The sequence below is a fragment of the Misgurnus anguillicaudatus genome, chromosome 16 (genome assembly GCF_027580225.2).
Source record: "Misgurnus anguillicaudatus chromosome 16, ASM2758022v2, whole genome shotgun sequence".
NCBI classification, from domain to species: Eukaryota; Metazoa; Chordata; class Actinopteri; order Cypriniformes; family Cobitidae; genus Misgurnus; species Misgurnus anguillicaudatus.
The window spans coordinates 31,468,385-31,490,258 of NC_073352.2; the positions used below are offsets into that span (position 1 = coordinate 31,468,385).

At 35.8% G+C, this 21,874-nt stretch overlaps 1 protein-coding gene across 1 annotated transcript; it reads left to right on the forward strand.

Moving 5' to 3' along the window:
- The first annotated feature begins 597 nt into the window (after positions 1–597).
- b4galt1l (DP-Gal:betaGlcNAc beta 1,4- galactosyltransferase, polypeptide 1, like) lies at positions 598–20,792 on the forward strand. Its single transcript, XM_055178071.2, has 6 exons — positions 598–1,553; positions 4,711–4,946; positions 10,183–10,370; positions 14,316–14,438; positions 17,079–17,183; positions 19,065–20,792. Exons 1-6 carry the CDS (start codon positions 1,280–1,282, stop codon positions 19,192–19,194), a joined length of 1,056 nt encoding a protein of 351 aa, XP_055034046.1. The 5' UTR covers positions 598–1,279; the 3' UTR covers positions 19,195–20,792.
- The last annotated feature ends 1,082 nt before the right edge of the window (positions 20,793–21,874 follow it).

Sequence of the window (21,874 nt, forward strand, 5' to 3'; positions counted from 1 at the left end):
TGTTGGTCACTTTCTGTCATTTTATAATAATCATCAAATTAAGTTCTCTGCATTTTGTTTGGAACATTGTTGTAAAAACGTTGTGATATTTATTTGTGGACACAAGGTGGCGCTCAAGACCAACACGAGAATCATGTACCATTTGGTTCACAAATTTTTTTTTTTTTTTAAGTTTTCTTAGTCCCTGTTTTAACTGATCTCTGTTAAAAAAAATCTGAAATGCGATGTTGTTATTTTACATTTGAATAACTGTATCTCTGACATAAATGCAAATTAATAAAAAAATGGCAAAAATAATTAAAATACTGCATGCTGTGCCAGTCAACGTATATTAAACTTTAAAACATGCCAGTGACATGTCAATAGCTGTATATTTATAAAATGTACATATTATAGAAATATACAATCTATGTATTATATATTGTTTCGGTCACTCATTCGTGTTTAACGGAGCTATTATTTTGAAAACGATCCTTTATTTTGTTGCTGGCTTCTTGTGATGACGTAAATATACGGCGGCCTGCGCTGATTGGCTGATCTGTAAATCATAATAGCTGCCTGATTCGCGTACGTATTGTATAGAGATCAGCGGCTTCTATTCAGCAGCGAACAGTCAGGCGGCGCTCAACTTTCTTCCAGATCTTATGAACTGATCTGAAAGCGCTACACGTTATAGTGAGGTCTGGCTGGGAAACTGCCCGGAAACTTACCGACATCTCCGATAAAATCTCGGATTACGACGTAACGGAGATATATGCAAACATCTGAGGTTTTGAAGTTGTGGGATTTTGAGAAGAGAAAGGCGTTTGAAAGCGAATTTTACTTATTTTGTGGCGTTATGTGAGTCCTATAAACTTTATAACGGACTTGATTATTCGTGTTCATACGCGTTTAAACGTTCAACGAGATCCAACGGTTTAACGTATAAACGATTTTTTTGTTATAGTTTTATTTTTAACGACGTTTTACCTGACGAAAATGAACATATATAGTGGATCACACGCAAGTAGCTGGGAACTGAACGACTCTGTTAAATCATTTAAAATGTAATGGCCTCAATTGAGGTTTATATTGATAGAAAATCTATACGATTTCATGTGGAATTATAATAACAATTTAAAACAACTGTGATAAAGTCGATTAGTTGTTCAAATGTATCCAAAAAGCCTATGACATGGCATAAGGGTTGACTCATGTATTTGTGGTAACCCTTCGTGCGACGTTATTCTCAAATCCTATTTGAAAGCTTTAATAAAAAGCCCAAGCAATTGCTTCTACAATGCGGGATACAACTTTAAATTTCAGTGGTTTACACAGGACTTGTTCCCTGGTGGTGCTACTGTGTTTCCTGCACATTTTTGTTACTGTGATATATTACGTTAGAAACTCCGATTCAAAACAAGCATTCGTACAAAACCAGCAAACCCCACAGATCCACAGAAAACTGACCGAGCAAAAGGTCACTACAGAGGAACCCAGAGCACCACAGGCTAATGCACCTTTAAATGTGACCGAGAAACTGGAAACATGTCCTGACAACCCACCTCGACTGGGTAAGTTGATCTAAATTTGTGTACATTTGAGAACCTTTTAGGCTTGTTACTGTCATATTTATAATACAGAGATTATGGTATAAGGTAAATGCATTGTCCTGTAAGGCTGTCTTCATAATAACGTTCATGATCAAAATACTCTGATAGTAGCACAAACCATTTTTAAATTTTGAAGAATTTTGACACTTCTTTTTCTACACAACGAAAGTGAAAGTTACCCCAAAAATTACAGTGAATGGGGACTGAGTAAAAGTTACCTAAGAAATTGAAAGTGATGTTGGCACTGAGTGAAAGTTACCCCAGAAATAAAATAAAGTTGCCAGATGATGAATTGTAAAGAATTTTGGCAAATATTTTGTATATACATCGAAAGTGAATCGGGATTGAGTGAAAGTTACCCCAGAAATAAAAAATAAAGTTGTCAGATGATGAATTTTTAAGAATTTTGGCAATTCTTTTTTATATACAATGAAAGCGAATGGGGACTGAGTAAAAGTTACCCCAGAAATTAACAAGTTGCCAGATGATGAATTGTAAAGAATTTTGCCTATTCTTTTTTTTATATACAATGAACGCGAATTGGGATTGAGTGAAAGTTACCCCAGAAATAAAAATAAAGTTGCCAGATGATGAATTGTAAAGAATTTTGGCAATTCTTTTGTTGATATATATTGAAAGTGAATTGGGACTAAGTGAAAGTTAACCCAGAAATAATAAATAAAGTTGCCAGATGATGAATAACAAACAGATGACGAATCTGGCAATTCTTTTTTTATATACAATGAACGCGAATGGGGACTGAGTGAAAGTTACCCCAGAAATAAAAATAAAGTTGCCAGATGATGAATTGTAAAGAATTTTGGCAATTCTTTTTTTGATATATATTGAAAGCGAATTGGGACTAAGTGAAAGTTACCCCAGAAATAATAAATAAAGTTGCCAGATGATGAATAACAAACAGATGACGAATTGTAAATAATTCTGGCAATTCTTTTTTATATACGTTGAAAGTGAATGGGGACTAAGGGAAAGTTACACCAGAAATAAACAATAAAGTTGCCAGATGATGAATTGTAAAGAATTTTGGCAATTTTTTTTATATACTTTGAAAGCGAATGGGGACTGAGTGAAAGTTACCCCAGAAAAAAATAATGTTCTCAGATGATGAATTTTAAAGAATTTTGACCATTTCTTTTTTATAAAATGTGGATTGAGTGGTGGTTCCTCACAAAATAAAAATTCAGTTGTCAGAGAATGAATAAAAAATTGTCACCTCTTTTTTTGTACAACAAAAGTGACTGAGTGAAATTTATCACAAAATAAAAAAAATTGTCAAATGGTACATTTTAAAGATTTTTTTAAAGAATGGAAGTGCATGACTGAATGATAGTTCCTCGCAAAATAAAAAGTCACTCGTCAGTGGATGAATTGTTAAGATTTTTGGCACTTTTTCCAATGCAGTGAAGTTTATGTCCCCCGGAGGTAAGAAACTCTTGTGGGTTTGTACTGAAACAACATGACAGTGAGGTTTTTATGTGAAGTGGGGTTAAACCAAATATGAAAAAATGTTGTCAGATGATGAATTTTAACGGATTTTGACACTTCTTTATTTGAACAATGAAAGTGAATGGAAAATATTACCCCCCTCCCAAAAAAATAATTTGTTATCAGAGGGTACATTTAAAAGGAAATTGATGATTCTTTTTCGTGACAATGAAAGTGCAAAGGGATTGAATAAAATGTGGAATTTTTTTGGAATTTTGGTACTTTTTCTATGACGTAAAATGAAACGCCTTGAATCACCTTTATTGTTGGAAGTAAGAAAGTCTTGTGGGTTTAAACTGAAGCAACGTGACAGTGAGTAGATTTTTGTGTTAATGATCTCATTAAAAGTTTTTAGCCAGATTTTGATGTAAACCTGTCACTTTTTAATGCTTATTTTGATATACTCACTTTTTGTCATCCAGTGTAGTGTGTCTAAAGTAATAATTTGTGACCTGTCATGTTGTGTTCTCGCAGACCACATTCCTAAAACAAAGGCATGTTTTTGCAGCTGTCACGACTGGATGTTAACATTTACCCCACTGTGTTACATTTGTTGACAGTTCTCTTGCAAAAGTGAATTGGTCAACTTTACTTTATCTACTCTCGCTGAATTTTTCACGTGGACGTGCCTGAATCTTTAGACCTCTATTTTGTGGTTATATCAGGTGTTATGTTACGCCATTATAGCATCCTGCCATTTATTTTCTCTAGACAGTATACCTTTGCTGCTGCGTCATAATGTACTGTATTCACACATACTTTAGGTGTGATGAGTAATCATAAGAATGCATGTGACATTTTCAGATAAAAAAATTTAAATATTATTTCACAGAAATGTATTAATTATCCATATATTGAACCATATGTTTGTATTTTTCTAAACCCCTGATGATAGAGTCTAGACATCAGAAAAATATCTGTTTATAGACGGTTTCAGCAGTAACAACATACACAAGCGGTTGTTGCGGTCTGCACGTAACTTCCGGTAAACTCCGCTAAGAAAAAAAATAACAACAAAGTACTTTTAACATAGTTTATTTATATAACAACAAGCAAAAAACCCCCACATAGATTACCTAGGAAACCAAAACATTTGTTATTTTCGACGAGGCATTTGTTCAAGAGATCAGTTTAGCAACTAGTCAGACCATTAAAAAAACGAAACCAGAAGTAAAGTTCGGATCCAGACGTGTATCCTGTGGGTCCGATGAAACCGTCTATACTCAAGTTTTCAGTTTTAGTTAAAGGAAATAAATGTGTTATGACCAAAAAGGAAAGGTTTTTGGAAGACAACAAATTATGTAGGAATTCTGTGAATTAAAATGCACAAACCAGAAGCAATAATATCCAACAAATGGAGAAGGGATGACTCTTCAAAGAACAAATATTTTTTTATTTTGGGGTGCAAATTTATGAGGATTTATGAGACCTCCTTAAATTGACATTTAAGATATCAGTATGGTTCAAACATTTGTGAAAACTTTATATTTTCTGGGTAAGTTTGACATTTGCATGCAGTTGCTCATAAATGAAATCCAGAATAGTTTGTGTAACCATTTATTCAACATCTCCATGTATATAAAGCATGTCCATTGTGTTTTTGTTTGTATAGTGGGACCACTCCGGGTAGAGTTTTCTGACCCTGTCACCCTTGATCTGGTGAGAAGTCAAAACCCAGAGTTGCAGCTCGGTGGACGGTTTAAACCTAAAGACTGCATCGCCCAGCAGAAGGTGGCCATGATCATCCCCTTTAGAAACCGTGATGAACACCTAAAGTATTGGCTCTATTACCTGCACCCCATCCTAGAACGCCAGCAGCTAGATTACGGCGTCTACGTCATCAATCAGGTTTGTCTTTCCATCAAGCAGTAAAATAGATTGTAGCAATCTTTGACCCTTTGTTGCTGTCGCAAATGCTTAATGTGCAGTTACATGGGTTCAAAGGCCTCCGGTACAAATTCAGAGTAATATCACTGAGTCAAAGGTTAAAATTTGTTAAGTTTATTTAAAGGAACAGCTCACTCATAGTTAAAACTTTTGTCATAGTTCACTCTTGGTTGGAAACACTGTTGGTGCTTTTTTTAAAGTCTATATGTCAAGGTCAATCTTAACAAAAGCACCATAAAAAGTGCTCTACACAACTTGCCCACTATACTTTTAAGTCATAAAAAGGCATTCAATGCTTGTGAGGAACATACTTGATGTTGTGTTTGTGAAATAATCTTTCTTGAGCCGGTCTGAAACCGTTCAATGATCCAGTTAACAGATTATCAGTAAATAATGATTGTAATCTTTTGCTTGTTTCTAACAGAAAATTCAAAAGATTCATGTGTAGCATAGACGTCAACCGATAGTGGATTTTACCGATAACTAAGTTGGTTCCTGCTTGCCGGTAACCTATTTATCAGCCGTAGGGCTGTCACGGTTAAGAAATTTGTCTGACGGTTAATTGTCTAATAAATTGTGCCGATTAATTGAGTGCTTTGACGATTATGATGATTAATTGTCCGTTTTATTGCTTTGACATTTAATTTTCATAATTTTTTGTTTGTTTACGAAATAATTTTCACGCATTGTTGTGATTATTTAAAATAAATATTTTGCAAGGTTTACCTGGCAGTACATATTAATACACATAACACATATTTAAAAGTAATCTGATAATGTCTCATTTATACAGGCGCTGCAGCTCCCCCTTGTGTTTTTTAGAGATATGTGCAATCATTGCGGTGATCTGAAATCATTGTGATGATAAGGTCAAACAATCGCATAAAAAAGGTCAAACAATCGCGACGAGGCGATTATTTAATCATTTTGACAGCCCTAATCAACCGATAGTTTTTAAAATGGATAGTGAATAAAAAACAAACATAAGACTCAAAGTGAAACCGTGCTGAAATATATTACAAAAATAATAACACAACAGTACTGAACCATGAAAATGTGTTAAATGAAATAAATGTGTATAAAAATATATGAATTATATGAAGTATTGACGTAAATACTTCTGTGAAATACTCCCACTGGTAAAATTCAAATGACGTAAATGTTTATTATATCTGTAGTCTTGTATTTTAAGTGCTTCTGTTTTAACATTTAATTATTATCTAATCAAAATAACAAAAGATGTTTTGCAATGATGATATAAGAACTGAAATCAGATTTTGATTTGTTGGATATATTAGCGTAGCCGACAACTGCATATGCTTGCTTTCATTATTAAATTAAAAAATATGGACTGGTCCTGCTAATATTAGCGTCCTGTCAGCCGTGACAACAAACTTGGGTTTTCTGCAGTTGTTTCTCTGCTAATGCAGCATCTAGTCACCAAATGAATTACTTTATAATGATATAAAGCAACAGACGCACTCGGAAAAACTTTCAGCATGGATTTTTTGCAAATAGTCGATTGTTACACCAATGAACTATCGGTGCCGATTAATCGGTCTACCTCTAGTGTAGCACACAAAACATATACTATGATATCACTATTGTGCTCAGTTCTAGTCCCTATTCCGTCTTATGGCATGAAAATTTTTTTTTGTTTAACTAGGTCTTTACTGTCTATATTGTTTTCCCTAAAAACTTAGACTAAATAAATGCACACGTATTCTGTGTGCTTTCCTTTTGCTCTTTCACATTGTGCTGATAAAACACACCGTACCCATGCTAAAATTGTCATTGATTCTTATGGCTTTTGTTAGCGAAGTGGAATGTTTCCCTTAAGGCAGACTTTTGTAACAATATCCTCTTTATTTTGCATTATGTAGTACTTTTGCTTTCTTGTGTAGTTACTTTTACTTTATTCTTCTGCATACTCAAATTTCTTTATATATACAATACGCAATGATATTGACCAAAATTCATATGTCTGTATATTTGGGAAAACTTGATATACCGCTCAGCCCTAATACACATTTCATACTCAAAGATCATTTAAAGGGCGTTTTTTAATAATCGGCATCATTTGTTTTGGAACAATGTAGCAAAATGTTTACAACTTGAGAAATTATGCCTGTGACTCACAAGTACGGGCACGCTGCACTGCTCCAGCCAGGTTCTCATGCTTTTAAATTATTCCTGCCCTTCAGAAAAAAGTAAACTGAAACTGGGATACGTTACACATTACACAGCAGTTCCCTTAGCTATTGTAAAGAGCAGCTGTCTGCAGTTAAGCGTTTCTTCGAAAAAGGCATGTGATTATTTTTGACAGTATGCAAAAATCATACTGTCTTCATACAGTAACTTTCCATGACATTAAAGAGAGAGAGAGAGAGACTCGAGAGTTCTCGATTCTGGTTGAATTGGGGTTTATCAAGTTATCTTAATCTAATCTATTTTGTCTTTTCTGTGGTTTGGTATTCCTCCAAACGATGAGAGTGATGTTATTTGTGGCTTTACACTAAAACTTCCTATCCAAGAGGGTCTTGATGACATCTATTTCTGATTGCTTTCCAAAGCATTGCCTGATTGTCCTTTCTAATTTTTCCTCTTGCTCTCTCTGTCACCCCCTCCTTTCTTTGCACCTTGCATTTATTTTTTTCTCCCAACTTGCATTCCTTCCCGTCACCCCGTAAACCCCTTTTATGCACATCAGAAGCCCTTGCTGTCGGGAAAAGGTGAGACGTCTGCTTGCTCTTTTTCTGGCCAATCATGCTGCGTGTCACTGGCTGCACCTGGTGAATGGTAACGTTGATCTCTCTATTGTCTGTTTCTCTATCAGTTCTTTTCTTTTAATTCTCTCTTTCTCTCTTAGTGCATTGTTTTTCCGGTAACGGCAACTTCAATTCCAAAAATAGCTACATTTTATTATTTTAAAAGTGTTTGTGTAGCTCAGTTGGAAGGCTTGTGGGCTTGATTCCCAGATAACTCACACTGATAAAATGTACTTTAAATGCACTGTTGCTAGGGCTGCATGATTCTTGCTTAAATGTGAATCACGATATTTCTTCATGGGAAATATTAAGATCATGATTCTCTTAAACGGTTCTCTTTTTTTCGACAGAAACATTTATTGCACTCAAGTAAAAAATGTGCTACACATGACTTTTGGTTATAATAAAGGGTCTTAAAAGCTCCTTTTCTTATTTTAGACCCCTTAAGATGGCTAACTTAAATTTTGTTAGCTGTTAAACCTAAACAATAGAATGTTGACATTAATAAGTAAAAAGAATAAAAATTAAGAGCACCTGTCCTTTTTGTACACTCGGACTGGCCAACCTTAAAACTTTGAAAACACAAAACCTTTTAAACACTAAACAATGATACAGAGGCCGTTTCTCAATCCAATACTGTATATGCAAGTGAATCGCCGTCATTTAGAAATAAGATCACATTTATGTATGAATCCAGATCGTGATTCTTTTTTCGATGAATCGTGCATTAATGTTTTATTTTATTTATTTACTTCTTTGTTTATTTACTGTAATATATCATTGTTTATTTTTGAAAGTACCGCTATTTTTTCCTTTAAATAGGAGCATTATTTTTCTAATTTTGTTGGAAGACCAGCGACTTTTGAAAGTGTTGTTTTATTTATTTACTACTTTGTTTATATTTCATTTTATTTAATTGTTGTTGTTTATTTTTTAAACTTCCTCTTATTTATTTATTTTATTTTGTTGCAAGACAACTTTTCAAAGTTTTAGTTTATTTATTTACTCATTTCGGTTTTATAGTTTATTTTGGTAACCACCCACATTTTTATTATTATAAAATTATTTTTATTATAAAATATATTTATACCTGTATTTATTTAGCTTTAAATCTAAGAGCGTTATTTACTTTATTTAATCTTGTTGCAAAAAGAGCGACTTTTCAGTGTTAGTTTATTTATTATTTACTTGATCTAATCTTGTTGCAAGACTAGCGACTTTTCAGTTTCAGTTTATTTATTTACTTTGTTTATTTATTTAATTTAATTTTTATTGTTTATTTTGGTAATTACTTATATTTATTTTATTATAAAATATTTATTTAGTTTTAAATCTAAGAACATTATTTACTTTTTTCAAAATAACTTTTTTCAAAGTTACATTTTATTTATTTACTATGTTATTTATTTTATTTGTTGCTTTTTTAAACTACCTATGTCTGTTTATTTTGGTAACTATATCTTTATTTTATTTAAATTTAAGAGCATTCTTTACTTTATCTAATTTTGTTGAAAGACTAGCGGCTTTTCAAAGTTTCATTTATTTAAAGTTTCATTTAGTTATCAGTTTATTTAGTAAATTTATTTACATTTTTAGTTAGATTTTTTTAGTTTATTTTAGAAACTACCTATATATGTTTTCTTCTTTAAATCCAGGCCCGAGCACCCTGTTCCAAAAACGTGGATGTTTTCTCGACACCTAAATCTCCCCTATATGAACAATGAAGCTTTTGACTTTTAGTTCTTTGTGTTTTGATTTCTCAAGAGTCAAAATCTCCTCTTTAGTCTCAGGAATCCTCTAGCGAGACACAACAGACTGATGATCAGATCTTGGCGTTGACACATGAAACCAGCACATTATGTCCACTGAAAAGCTCGCCGGAGAGCAGAATGATCTAGTTCTTTTAACTTCATCCTGAAAGTGGAGGCCACATCTTTCAGATCAATCGTGGATGTCCTCCACGACTCGGCTAGAACAAGCACACCTCAGTTTGTTTGGGTTTCCTGTTATAAAGCACCATATGACTACTGTCTGCGAGGTGTAGGGGGGTTAACAGATTACTCGTCTCCCGCGAGGCTACGCTGTCGTTAAATTTCATTACACAGGCTCAAGTGCTGCAGTAATGCTCTTTAGATCAAGAAAAGGTGGGCTTCAGGCAGAAACGTCATCCATTAATCATGAGCCCAAAGCCTAGATCCAGCGAAAGGATATGACAGTGCTTTGCTTTGGGACTTTGTTCTGTCCGGCTCAACAATCATCTTTAAAGCAATGCTTTTCTTGTTTGAAGTATAAAAATGTATATGCAATATTAAGCAACAAAGCATTATAAAACCCAGCTTTTGTTATTTATTTGCAGTCATTATGTGTAGTTTGCAGCTCGGTATCTTCCTGATCTCTTCCTGAAAGTCTTCCTTCCTCATCATTGACAGGAAGGCGATGGGATATTCAACCGTGCCAAACTCCTCAACATAGGTTACGCGGAGGCCCTGAAGGAGTACGACTACGACTGCTTTGTCTTTAGCGATGTTGACCTCATTCCCATGGATGACAGAAACATCTACAAGTGCTTCAGTCAGCCCAGACATCTGTCTGTATCTATGGACAAGTTTGGCTTCAGGTATTTTTTGTCACATCGTAACAAAAAATGTAACCATTACATAAGACAGTATCATAGTTTTTTATAGTTACTGCATGGTTGTTCAATAATGTTACTCTTTCTTTCATAAAGAGGCTTCATAAAACCGTAGAAGAACTAGTTTGGGATGAATTCAATTTCTTTCAATCATATTCTGTAAAAAGCATAATGACAGTCGATTGGATAATTAAATACTCCACTTCTTGGGAAATTTCAAGTGACATCACATGTGTGTCAGATTGGGATCCTTTGAAACCTTAGCAGTCTGTGAGGAGTAAAACTATAGCTTGTAAGACCTCCAGCACTTGCTTCAAACGCTGCGCAACCACGTAGACACAATCCTGGTTAAGCTGCGCTTTGCATGTCATTCAAGCATGCCGTGTGATTTCAGCCTTGAATGTTTTTGTTTGCTTTTACAGTGTGTAATGAGCAAATGATATCTGATCAAGTTTTGGTTTAAAGACGCAATCCTGAGGGCTGTTCCATAAAACAAGATTATGAAGAAAACAAGATTATGAAGAAAACAAGATTACGAAGAAAACAAGATTACAAAGTCAGACTTATTGACGGTCGATTCGGTTCCATTAAAGGGGTCATAGCGTGAAAATCTGACTTTTTTCATGGGTCCCCAGTGCTTCTATCAACCTAGAAAACATGAAAAATATCAAGCTAGTAACTTTTGTTTTGGTAACCATTTTTTGCAAGCATGTGAAAAATTAGGCTGCTCAGATTTCGCATGTTTTGTGAGGTAGGTAGCAAGGCGAATTACAATAATACCGCCCCTTAATCTGCACTATCCAACCACTGCACTGCCATTCAGTGCAGAGAGAAAGAGAGATATAGAAAATAATTGACAGCACAATTGATTTTCAATTGCAACAAACCATCATCATTGTGATCAGTTTTACATTTCATCAACTTATTTGCATTTTAAAGGACACACCCAAAATGGCAAATTTTTGCTTGGACCTACAAAATGGGAATTTTAACATGCTGTAATAAATTGTCTGTGGGGTATCTTAAGCTAAAACTTTACATAAGCACTCTGGGGACACCAAAGACTTATTTTACATCTTTAAAAAAAATCTCATATGACCCCTTTAAGCAAACTTGAAAACTCAGTCACTATGGCAACTTATGCTGGGAGAATAGCCTGCTCCGGGGTTGGATAAATGTCAGGCTAAGCCTCAGTTATTGCTTAACTAGACTTTTACTAACACTGAACTGTAAATGCCTCAACTTATCGTTATGGAACTGATTTAAGTGTGACTGATATATTTGGTTAATTTAAGTCAGGATTTGAATTTTAATCCACGCTGTTCCAAGCAAGTTTTATGGAACAGCGCTCTGGTTTCAAGACGCAATCCTGGTTTAAGGATGCAATCCTTGACTACTTGAGCCTCATTCAAATTAGTAGGACTGTGTAAACCTCAACTAACCATTATGGAACTGATTTAAGCGCGACTGATATATTTGGTTAATTTAAGTCAGGATTTGAATTTTAATCTCTGCTTTTCCAAGCAAGTTTTATGGAACAGCGCTCTGGTTTAAAGATGCAATCCTGGTTTAAGGATGCAATCCTTGACTACTTGAGCCTCATTCAAATTAGTAGGACTGTGTAAACCTCAACTAACCATTATGGAACTGATTTAAGCGCGACTGATATATTTGGTTAATTTAAATCAGGATTTGAATTTTAATCCACGCTGTTCCAAGCAAGTTTTATGGAACAGCGCTCTGGTTTAAAGACGCAGTCCTGGTTTATGGGCGCATGGGCGCAGTCCTGGTTTATGGGCGCAGTCCTGGTTTATGGGCGCAGTCCTGGTTTATGGGCGCAGTCCTGGTTTATGGGCGCAGTCCTGGTTTATGGGCGCAGTCCTGGTTTATGGGCGCAGTCCTGGTTTATGGGCGCAGTCCTGGTTTATGGGCGCAGTCCTGGTTTATGGGCGCAGTCCTGGTTTAAGGTTTATGGGCGCAGTCCTGGTTTATGGGCGCAGTCCTGGTTTATGGGCGCAGTCCTGGTTTATGGGCGCAGTCCTGGTTTATGGGCGCAGTCCTGGTTTATGGGCGCAGTCCTGGTTTATGGGCGCAGTCCTGGTTTATGGGCGCAGTCCTGGTTTATGGGCGCAGTCCTGGTTTATGGGCGCAGTCCTGGTTTAAGGTTTAAGGGCGCAGTCCTGGTTTATGGGCGCAGTCGTGGTTTATGGGCGCAGTCGTGGTTTAGGGTGTAAAGGCGCAGTCGTGGTTTATGGGCGCAGTCCTGGTTTAAGGTTTAGGGCGCAGTCCTGGTTTAAAGGCGCAGTCGTGGTTTATGGGCGCAGTCCTGGTTTAAGGTTTAAGGGCGCAGTCCTGGTTTAAGGTTTAAGGGCGCAGTCCTGGTTTAAGGTTTAGGGGCGCAGTCCTGGTTTAGGGTCTAAAGGCGCAGTCCTGGTTTAGGGTCTAAAGGCGCAGTCCTGGTTTAGGGTCTAAAGGCGCAGTCCTGGTTTAAAGGCGCAGTCGTGGTTTAGGGTCTAAAGGCGCAGTCGTGGTTTAGGGTCTAAAGGCGCAGTCGTGGTTTAGGGTCTAAAGGCGCAGTCGTGGTTTAGGGTCTAAAGGCGCAGTCGTGGTTTAGGGTCTAAAGGCGCAGTCGTGGTTTAGGGTCTAAAGGCGCAGTCAGGGCTGTGACGGTGGCATTTTTTTACCACCGCGATGGTAACGCACAAATAAATAAATATTGCGACGTGATGTGACGTGAAGTAAATGTGAAGCATTTAGGCCACTGATGTATTTTAAGATATGTCAGTGCAAGTAGGTTTCAGTTTGGACAGCTCTTACATGTATTTTAGTCTAGGACTAGTCTAATCCCTGTCTGGGAAACCGCCCCTATAACTGTTAATGTTATGAAATAAGACAGTCTTGATGACGTATGCAGCTTGCAAGCGCTACAGCCTTAGGATTGAGAAACGGCCAATATCTTTCTTCACAAATATCTTTGTGACATGACGTTTGTGATTTTTACAACCGTCACAGCCCTAGGCGCAGTCCTGGTTTAGCTGCACTTTGCATATTATTTAAGCATGATGCTCGTGTCCTGTATTGTATGTTTTTGGACACTTTTACAGTGTGTAATAAGCAAATGATATCTAATGAAGTTTTGTTTAAGCCAACGAAGCATTTTTTTTTTTTGTAACACATGTTGGCAGTCTTTTATAAGGCCGTAACAATATTCAGCGCTGTTAGTGTGGCCTGCTGGATCCGAGCAGCCGGTTTTTCCCACAGAGCTTGAAAAGCATCTGGAAGCGATTTGTAATTTTACTGTGCGGAAGAAAGTCAGGAAAGACTGCTCGCTAGTACCTAATGCAGAATACCACGTTTACTTATTTGTTTCAAACTCAGTTGGCATTTGTTTACAGGTGGTTATGCAAAACAAAACTCAAAGTAGGAATAACAATGCAATCATGCCATATAATCCTGTTTGTGGATCTCAGAAATTGATCTTAGTGCGATTTTCCTAAATTTCAATTTAAATATATTTTAATGTTTTGTATGCATTCATTTGAATGTAAACTAGCATTGTACAATACCCTATTTGATGTCACAAAGGCTGTGTAAAAAGAAGCATTTTACCTAACAATGAGACAGCCCGATTGGCTAAACAAATCTGGGCTTGCTCAATTGTTTTTACATGTCTGTCACAGAAACGGTCTTCTCAGAAAGCCTGATTTCCAGGTAGCAATATCACGTCACACCGCAGTACCCACCCACAACATCTATCCATCTGGTTCACAGTGAAACTCTGAAGCCGCAGATGTTTGTATGTTGACATTAAGCCCCTGCTAATTCTCTTCAATGCAAAACACAGCTTTCCCCATAGAGAAGCACCGAGCTTAGCAACTGCACAGTGCACGCAAAGTCTCCCTTGAGTCTCAAATCTCTCTCTTTTTACAGGTTACCGTACACGCAGTACTTTGGTGGCGTGTCGTCTCTTAGCAAAACCCAGTATCTTAAGATCAACGGCTTTCCAAACAACTACTGGGGCTGGGGTGGAGAAGATGACGACATATTCAACAGGTTTGAGTTTTTTCCATCTTCCAACCGAGCGCTTGTGCTAACGTCATCTAGCTGTGGGGTTTTGTGAGGTCTATTAAAGCCGGATGTGTAAATTGTTCTGAGAGTTGAGATATAAGTGTCACTTCCTGTCGCAGTGGTGTCGACACATCATTTCACAATCTTAAACTCGTGGATAGGATATTTATAGCTTTGTAGTTGCTTAAGGGGCAACAAAATAACTGAAATGCCCAGCACACTTTTTAGTTTCAGGAACTGTTTGTTTGAGCTATCTGGTTTTGTGTATGTGATAAAAAGCATTCTGGAGCCAGCAGGATGGGCCTGATAAACCTTATCATCAGCATGAGCATTCATGGGTGTGGGGGCACTCAAACTGAAGTTGGCATTTTATGTCTTTTCTGCACGTTGTTCTTATTTCTTGTTTTTGGCCACTTTTTTGAGAAGGTTACAGAGAGAACAGGAAGTGAATCCCGGATGTGCACCAATGCTCGGTGTGCCACTAGGCCGTTGATAGTGGATTTTACAGATGCGGATACAAAGTTAACCGATTAATCGACCGATTAATAAGACTCGACCGAGTTTTTAAAATGGCTAGTGGATAAAAACAAACATAAGACTCAAAGTGAAACAGTGCTGAAATGTATTACAAAAGTTATAAACCAACAGTATTGAACCATGGAATTGTTCTAAATGAAATAAATGTGAAAAAAATATATCAATTATATTAATAAGTATTGAAGTAAATACTTCTGTGAAATACTCCCACTGGTAAAATTGAAATTACATAAATGTCTATTATATGTGTAGTCTTGTACTTTATTTGCTCCTGTTTTAACATTTCATGATTTTCTAATCAAAAGATGGATTGCAGTGATGATAAAAAAGAACTGAAATCAGATTTTGATTAGTTGGATGTTAAAGGAACAGTATGTAGGATTGTGGCCAAAACTGGTATTGCAATCACAAACCTTGTGGCTAAAACTGGTACTGCAACTGCAATCACACAACTAGTGGCCAATACACAAAATGACAACATAAACATCAGTTGAGGGCTACAACTCCACTTTTTAAATGACAATATCCTTGCCAGGCCACTGATGTCAGTGATATAAATATTTGAAATGAAAATTAATTCGTAATGTCTAGTGACATATCAGGACCATTTTATGATTCATTGATATAAATTTCTTACATACTTTTCCTTTAACGTAACCGAAAGCTGCATATAGGTCAGTTTCTTTCATTATTAACTTAAAATATGGATAACAGTAATCCGCTGGAAATAAACAAATGCAAATCCATAATAATAATCATGACAGTAAACATTTGGGTTCGATTTATCTGCGTGTATTTTTTTTTTTTTTTTGAGAAACTACTAATATTATTGTCCTGCCAGTCTTGATAACAAACTTAGGTTCCTGGTGTTGTTTTTCTGCTAATGCAGCATCTAGTCAGCAAATTAATTACTTCATAATGATATAAAGCAACAGACGCACTGTGAAAAACTATCTGCATGGATTTTTGCTGATAGCCGATTTTTCCACCAATGAACTATCGGTGCCGATTAATCGGTAATTAATCGGTCGATTAATTGGTCTACCTCTAGTTTTTTGGGGGGGATATTTATTACTAATGCTGTCTGAAAATAGCATATGTTTTGGGCTCTAAACAGACCATATGTGACCCTGGACCACAAAACCAGTCATAAGTCGCCAGGGTATATTTCGAGCTATAGCCAACAATGCATTGTATGAGTCAAAATTATATTTATTTTTTATGCAGAAAATTGTTAGGATATTAAGTAAAAATTATTTCCATTAAGATATTTTGTAAATTTCCTACTCTAAATAAAAAAATAATTTGAAATGAGTGTTCCTAAGGGCTTCATTTGGACAACTTAAAGGTGCAGTGTAAATTTTAGTGGCATCTAGTGGTAAGGTTGCGAACTGCAACCAACGGCTTAGTCCACTGCTCACCTCTCGCTTTTAAAATGCATAGAAAAGCTACGGTAGCCGCCACTAGACAAACATGTCATTTTCGGAGACAGCTTCGTAAAAAAAGTTTGTCCGTTAAGGGCTTCTGTAGAAACATGGCGGCACAAAATGACAACTTCCAGGTCTTTATACACTCCTGATAATATAGTTTTGTATATTATTTTGCATTTCTGTCAAGAGATCGTTCTAAAAATTACACACTGCACCTTTAAATGTGTTTTTCTCAATATTTTGATAATTCTTTTGTACCCTCAGATTTTCAAATAGTTGTATCTTGGCCAAATGTTGTCCCATCCTAACAAATACATCCATGAAAAGCTTATTTATTTAACTTTTAGATGATGCTTTATTTTTAAATTCCCTTATGACTGGTTTTGTGGTCCAGGGTCACATATGTATAAATAACATATTTTAATCTTCTGCACAGGCACCTGCCACATGTGATTTCTTGTGAAAATGTAAAAATCTCTTGTGTATCTATTGTGTTCGCTTAGTCTTGTTTAGCGCTAATACCAGCGGTATTGTAGCATACAGGAAAAAGCACTTCCTGCCATCCAACTGGCATCCTGCTGAGCGTGTGAACTTTGAACCGGTGTTATGTTTGCTTTACGCATAAACGAGTCCAAGCTGACATGAGATGTTTTGGCAGGATCAGCTCCAAAGGGATGTCCATATCGAGGCCCGACGGGATGATCGGCAGGTGCCGAATGATTCGTCATGAGAGAGACAAAAAAAATGACCCAAATCCTCAGAGGTACATGAACACATCACAGGCTCTCTTACAAACACAGACCGTACTTCAGAGCTTTTAGTAAACGTTTAAGCTCTCTGATAAGCTCAAAGGTCAAATATCTCAGTTGGCACATTGCACAGTTCTGTTTATCTTATGCAGTGAATTTAACTGTTCATTCATTTCTGCATTAATAAATGACACTTTGTAAGATATAAAGGGAAAGTTGACAAAAACATGTGTTTTAATGAAAAAAATCATTAGGATTTTAAAGATCATGTTCCATGAAGATATTTTGTACATTTGCAAATATATAAATAAATAAATAAATAAATAAATAAATAAATAAATATATATATATATATATATATATATATATATATATATATATATATATATATATATATATATATATATATATATATATATATATATATATATATATATATATATATATATCATTAGTAATATGTGTTGCTTAGGACTTCATTTGAACAACTTTAAAAGCGATTTTCTATATAATTATATTTTTTGTTTTTTAAATAGTTGTATTTCACCCAAAAAAATACCCTATATTTGAAGAGTTTGGTTCCAAACGCGATAAACGCCATTTTTTTAAATGAGTTACCGCCAAAATCAGTATTGTATCAGGTCAGTATTAAAAAGTAAATTCTTAATTTTACGCAAAAGTCGATATCCCCCATGTTATTCTTTCATCTTTTCTTCGTTTTCCCAAAACGCGATAAATGACAGTTGTCCAGAATCCAATAAATCCGCTCAACAAATCACAGCACCCCATTCCACGCATTGTAAACGTTCAGCGCAAATTGAGCGTTGCTGCGGGAAACACATGAGTTGAAAAATCTGAACTTCGGTGGATTTCCGCGCCGCGTTAACCAATCAGGACCTTGCTGTAATAGTGACGTGATTACAGGAAGCGAGCGGAGTCTCAGCAGAGTCGCAGAAGCCCCTCCCATTACCCAGATTTCCGTGTGAATGTCTCGAATGACTAGAATTTCATGCCCGGCTTTCACGCGCGAATGAAGCGAGTAAACTCAAATGTTCAAGCGTCAAACTACGCGCGAATAGCGCGTTTTTGACGCCTCTACCGCGGCTGGTGTAAACGCAACATAACACATTGACCGCAGGGGATCTTATGAAAAACTTTCCATTATTTTACTCTAAGTCAACGAAAATCGAGCAGGACCAAAACATTTTACAGCTGATCGCGGTCAAGTTCAGTGACGACGTCCCAAGTATAACAGCAGCAATGACAGTGTTATTAATAAATGTAAATGTTTTGATTAATGCCATTAATGTTTATTTTTTTTATCAGTGTATACCACTAGTCAACTAAATTAATATAACATGGTAAAGATGAATGCATATTTATATATTGATTCAATAGATTTATAGCATTTTGGGAAAAAAACTCTTTTTTTTATTACATTTTGCGGAAAAAAATAATCCGTTTTTATAATAAATCTTTGAAAATCAAATTGTGGATTTGTATTTTTTATGTTTTTATAACCTAAAGATGCTATGTGAAAGTTTGTAACAGAAAAGTCACTTTTTTGATATAGAAAACGCATTGTTACCCAAATCAGTCAAAATGGATTTATTGTGTTTTGGAACCAAACTCTTCATTTGTAACCAAGCAGATCTGGGGCACCATTGACTTCCATAGTAGGAAAAATAATACTGTAGAAGTTAATGTAGCCCCAGTTCTGTTTGGCTTTTAATGTATCTTAGAAAATCCTCTTATGTGTTCAGCAGAACAATTTTTTTTAACAGGATTTGTATGTGAGTAAATGATAAAAAAATATTGTTTTGTGAACTATCCCTTTAAGAGGTTAAAAGCCCTCTGGTTTTGTGGAATGTTAATGTTGTCTTTTCCTGCCGCAGGTTTGACCGAATAGCTCACACAAGGCAAACAATGGCAGGAGATGGGATCAATTCACTAAAATATAAAGTTGTTAAAGTGGAAAAAGACCAGCTATTCACAAAAATCACAGTGGATGTTGGGAATCCGTGATTCCTGCGGGTCCGACTCAACAACAGTGCACAGCAACACTGGCTGTAAAAACCAAATGTGCCTTGATATATCAGAGACGATCTTCAAATTCTATATTTCTAAAAGACTTCATTTTTTGCCATCTTTGCACATGCGATGGTGAAAACGGGGAGCGAAACTTTATTCCTAGAGAATCAAAACTATTCAGCAGCAAAGAGGACATTTGAGATGGTTTCCAGTCTCGGACACTTTCGCTGGGAGAAAAGATCTCTTGAGCCGTTTGACTGTGATGTAAATCGCTGACGAAAATGTCCCGGTTTTGGGACGTGTGAAGATTGTGGGTTGATGTGTGTTTGGAATTATATTTGTTGTTTTGGAATCATTGAGTGTGTGTTTGAAGGGAAATCTTTGATGGACTAATTTTGTTAATTTTGTGCAAAGTAAGCGAATGCAACATAATAAGGCTGTTGATCGTGTGTAGACGTACAGTACACTTAAAAAATGCTGGGTTTGAATTGAACTTATACTGGGTTGTTTCAATTAAAAATGTTGGGTTGTTTTAACCCATTATTGGGTCAACCCTAAACATTTTCTGGGTGTTTTTGACCCAGCATTTTTTAAAGTGTATACCAGGCATTTTTATGATCGGTATACATTTTCAAATTACATTTTTTTTCTTTTCTGATTGCTGTAGCAGGTATGTGTGATTAATGAGCCTTAAATGACGTCTCTCTCTCTCTCTTTTTGAGACGAGACGTCTGAATGTATTGGCTTTAATATTTTCTTCTTCCAAGTGCTTGATGTGTAGCGGACCAATAAGTGGCATCCGTGCATTATTACATCTGAAATGACATTCGATTTCTCCTTTCTGTTTGTTCTTGAATTATCTTTGTTTTATTTAGATGCACAATGAAACTTTCAGATGTATGCAGAATGAAACTTACAGATGTATGCAGGTCACATAAGGGCACAATCACATTTACGCTGTACTGAAATTACAACACGAAGCCATTGACAACTTTTGTTGATAATGTATTTTTCTTCTTTGTGTAATGTTTGTCAAACCTTTCAGTGGAAACCAAAAATGCCTTTTATCTCAAATGCATGTCAGCTGTTTGCTCAAGTGCTTTTCAAGATGGCTGCCCGTCCGTACACAATGTACTGAATATTTAAGTCACGGCAGCCAAACGGGAGGAATTTTTCTTTCCGTGTCGACCAACCCAAAAGGCCCACAGATTTTCTTTCCAGCTTAAAGTCTCTTATGTCTTAAATCCTTTGCAATGGGAAAGAAAACTAGCTTTCTACACGGCACAATGCATATAGAGAGAAGGGATTAGCGGCTATTTACTCAAATAAAGTCAAACCAAAATGTTTAAGCAAATAAACTTTGGCTTTTATGGCTTTTTTCTTGGTCGGTTAAAGCGAGGTTTAAATCTCTTCGGACAATGGTCTTTGTTTGAGAGCCAGCTTAATTAACTTGTTTGTTTGTTGTCCTCCTCCTTTCTGATTTTACAGCACAAACTGCTTTTCTCTGTTTTGACGCCTCTCTTGTCCGATTTCCTAAATGTAATGCAGTGAAAATCAAACTAATCTGAAAGAATTAAATTGTGTTTCATGTGCTTTGGCTCCTGACTTCAGTGTGTTGTGAAATTAAAGAAGGTAACCTGACCTGTTCACCTGTCCCCCAAGAGACCCAACGTGTCACTCTAACTTTCCATGCACACAAACCAAGTTAACCCTTACTTAACCAGGTAATAATTTGTAGCGTATATAGATTGTATGTGGGTCATTCTACAAAAAAGGTGGAAATGCTTGTCCCTGGCTTTTGCAGACATCTTAATCATTTAATTTGACCCAATAATCCCATAATGATATATATTTAATAATAAATATAGACCGTCCTTAAAATGATGAGAGAGTTTATTTATGTAATTTTCTTTTTTTCCTTTTTTTTTGAAAGTTGCCCTGTCCCTTTGATCATACATGGAAGTTGAACTGTGTACTTATTATTTAAAACCATGTTTTTTATAAAACAAATCTAATTTACATTTACCTTTAACCCTGTATGAATTTACTACAACACTGAAATGGTAAAAATACACTATTAATATAAATAATATCAAATAAATATTTGTCCCCCAAATTTATGTCATTGGTGTTACCCTACCCAAAGCACCTTTATTTTGAAACAATGCATCATCTCTTTGAAGTTTTTCTTGGGGCAAGAGGTCAGTGGAGGAAGGCAAAAGGTTTGTGAGATGTCTTGCCTTATTTGTCTGAAATATCATGATATATCTAAGAATTTTGAGAGAAGATTTTTTGGATGTCATTAGTGTTACTCTTTTTTATAGCTGTGAGTGTTAAGATCTTTACATAAAAATACATTATACTGAAAAAGTATGTGATTGTTACATCTCTGATGAAATAGCACATGGCTAATTGCAGCCATTTTGTTAAAATGTTTGTTTTTTCTGTAAATTGTCATTAGTGTTACCATCATTGGTGTTACCGTCATTAGTGTTACCGTCTTCTCTAATGAGTACTTTCTAAGCACTATTCCTTTAACTGACCAACATAAAAGCATACAAACAAAACAAGATGGAAAAATGTTTAAGTTTATAAGTTTTATCATATTCATTATCTATTATTATATTCTGATTTTGTCAGGTATTGAAGATACAACGTCATGGATTCTTTATTA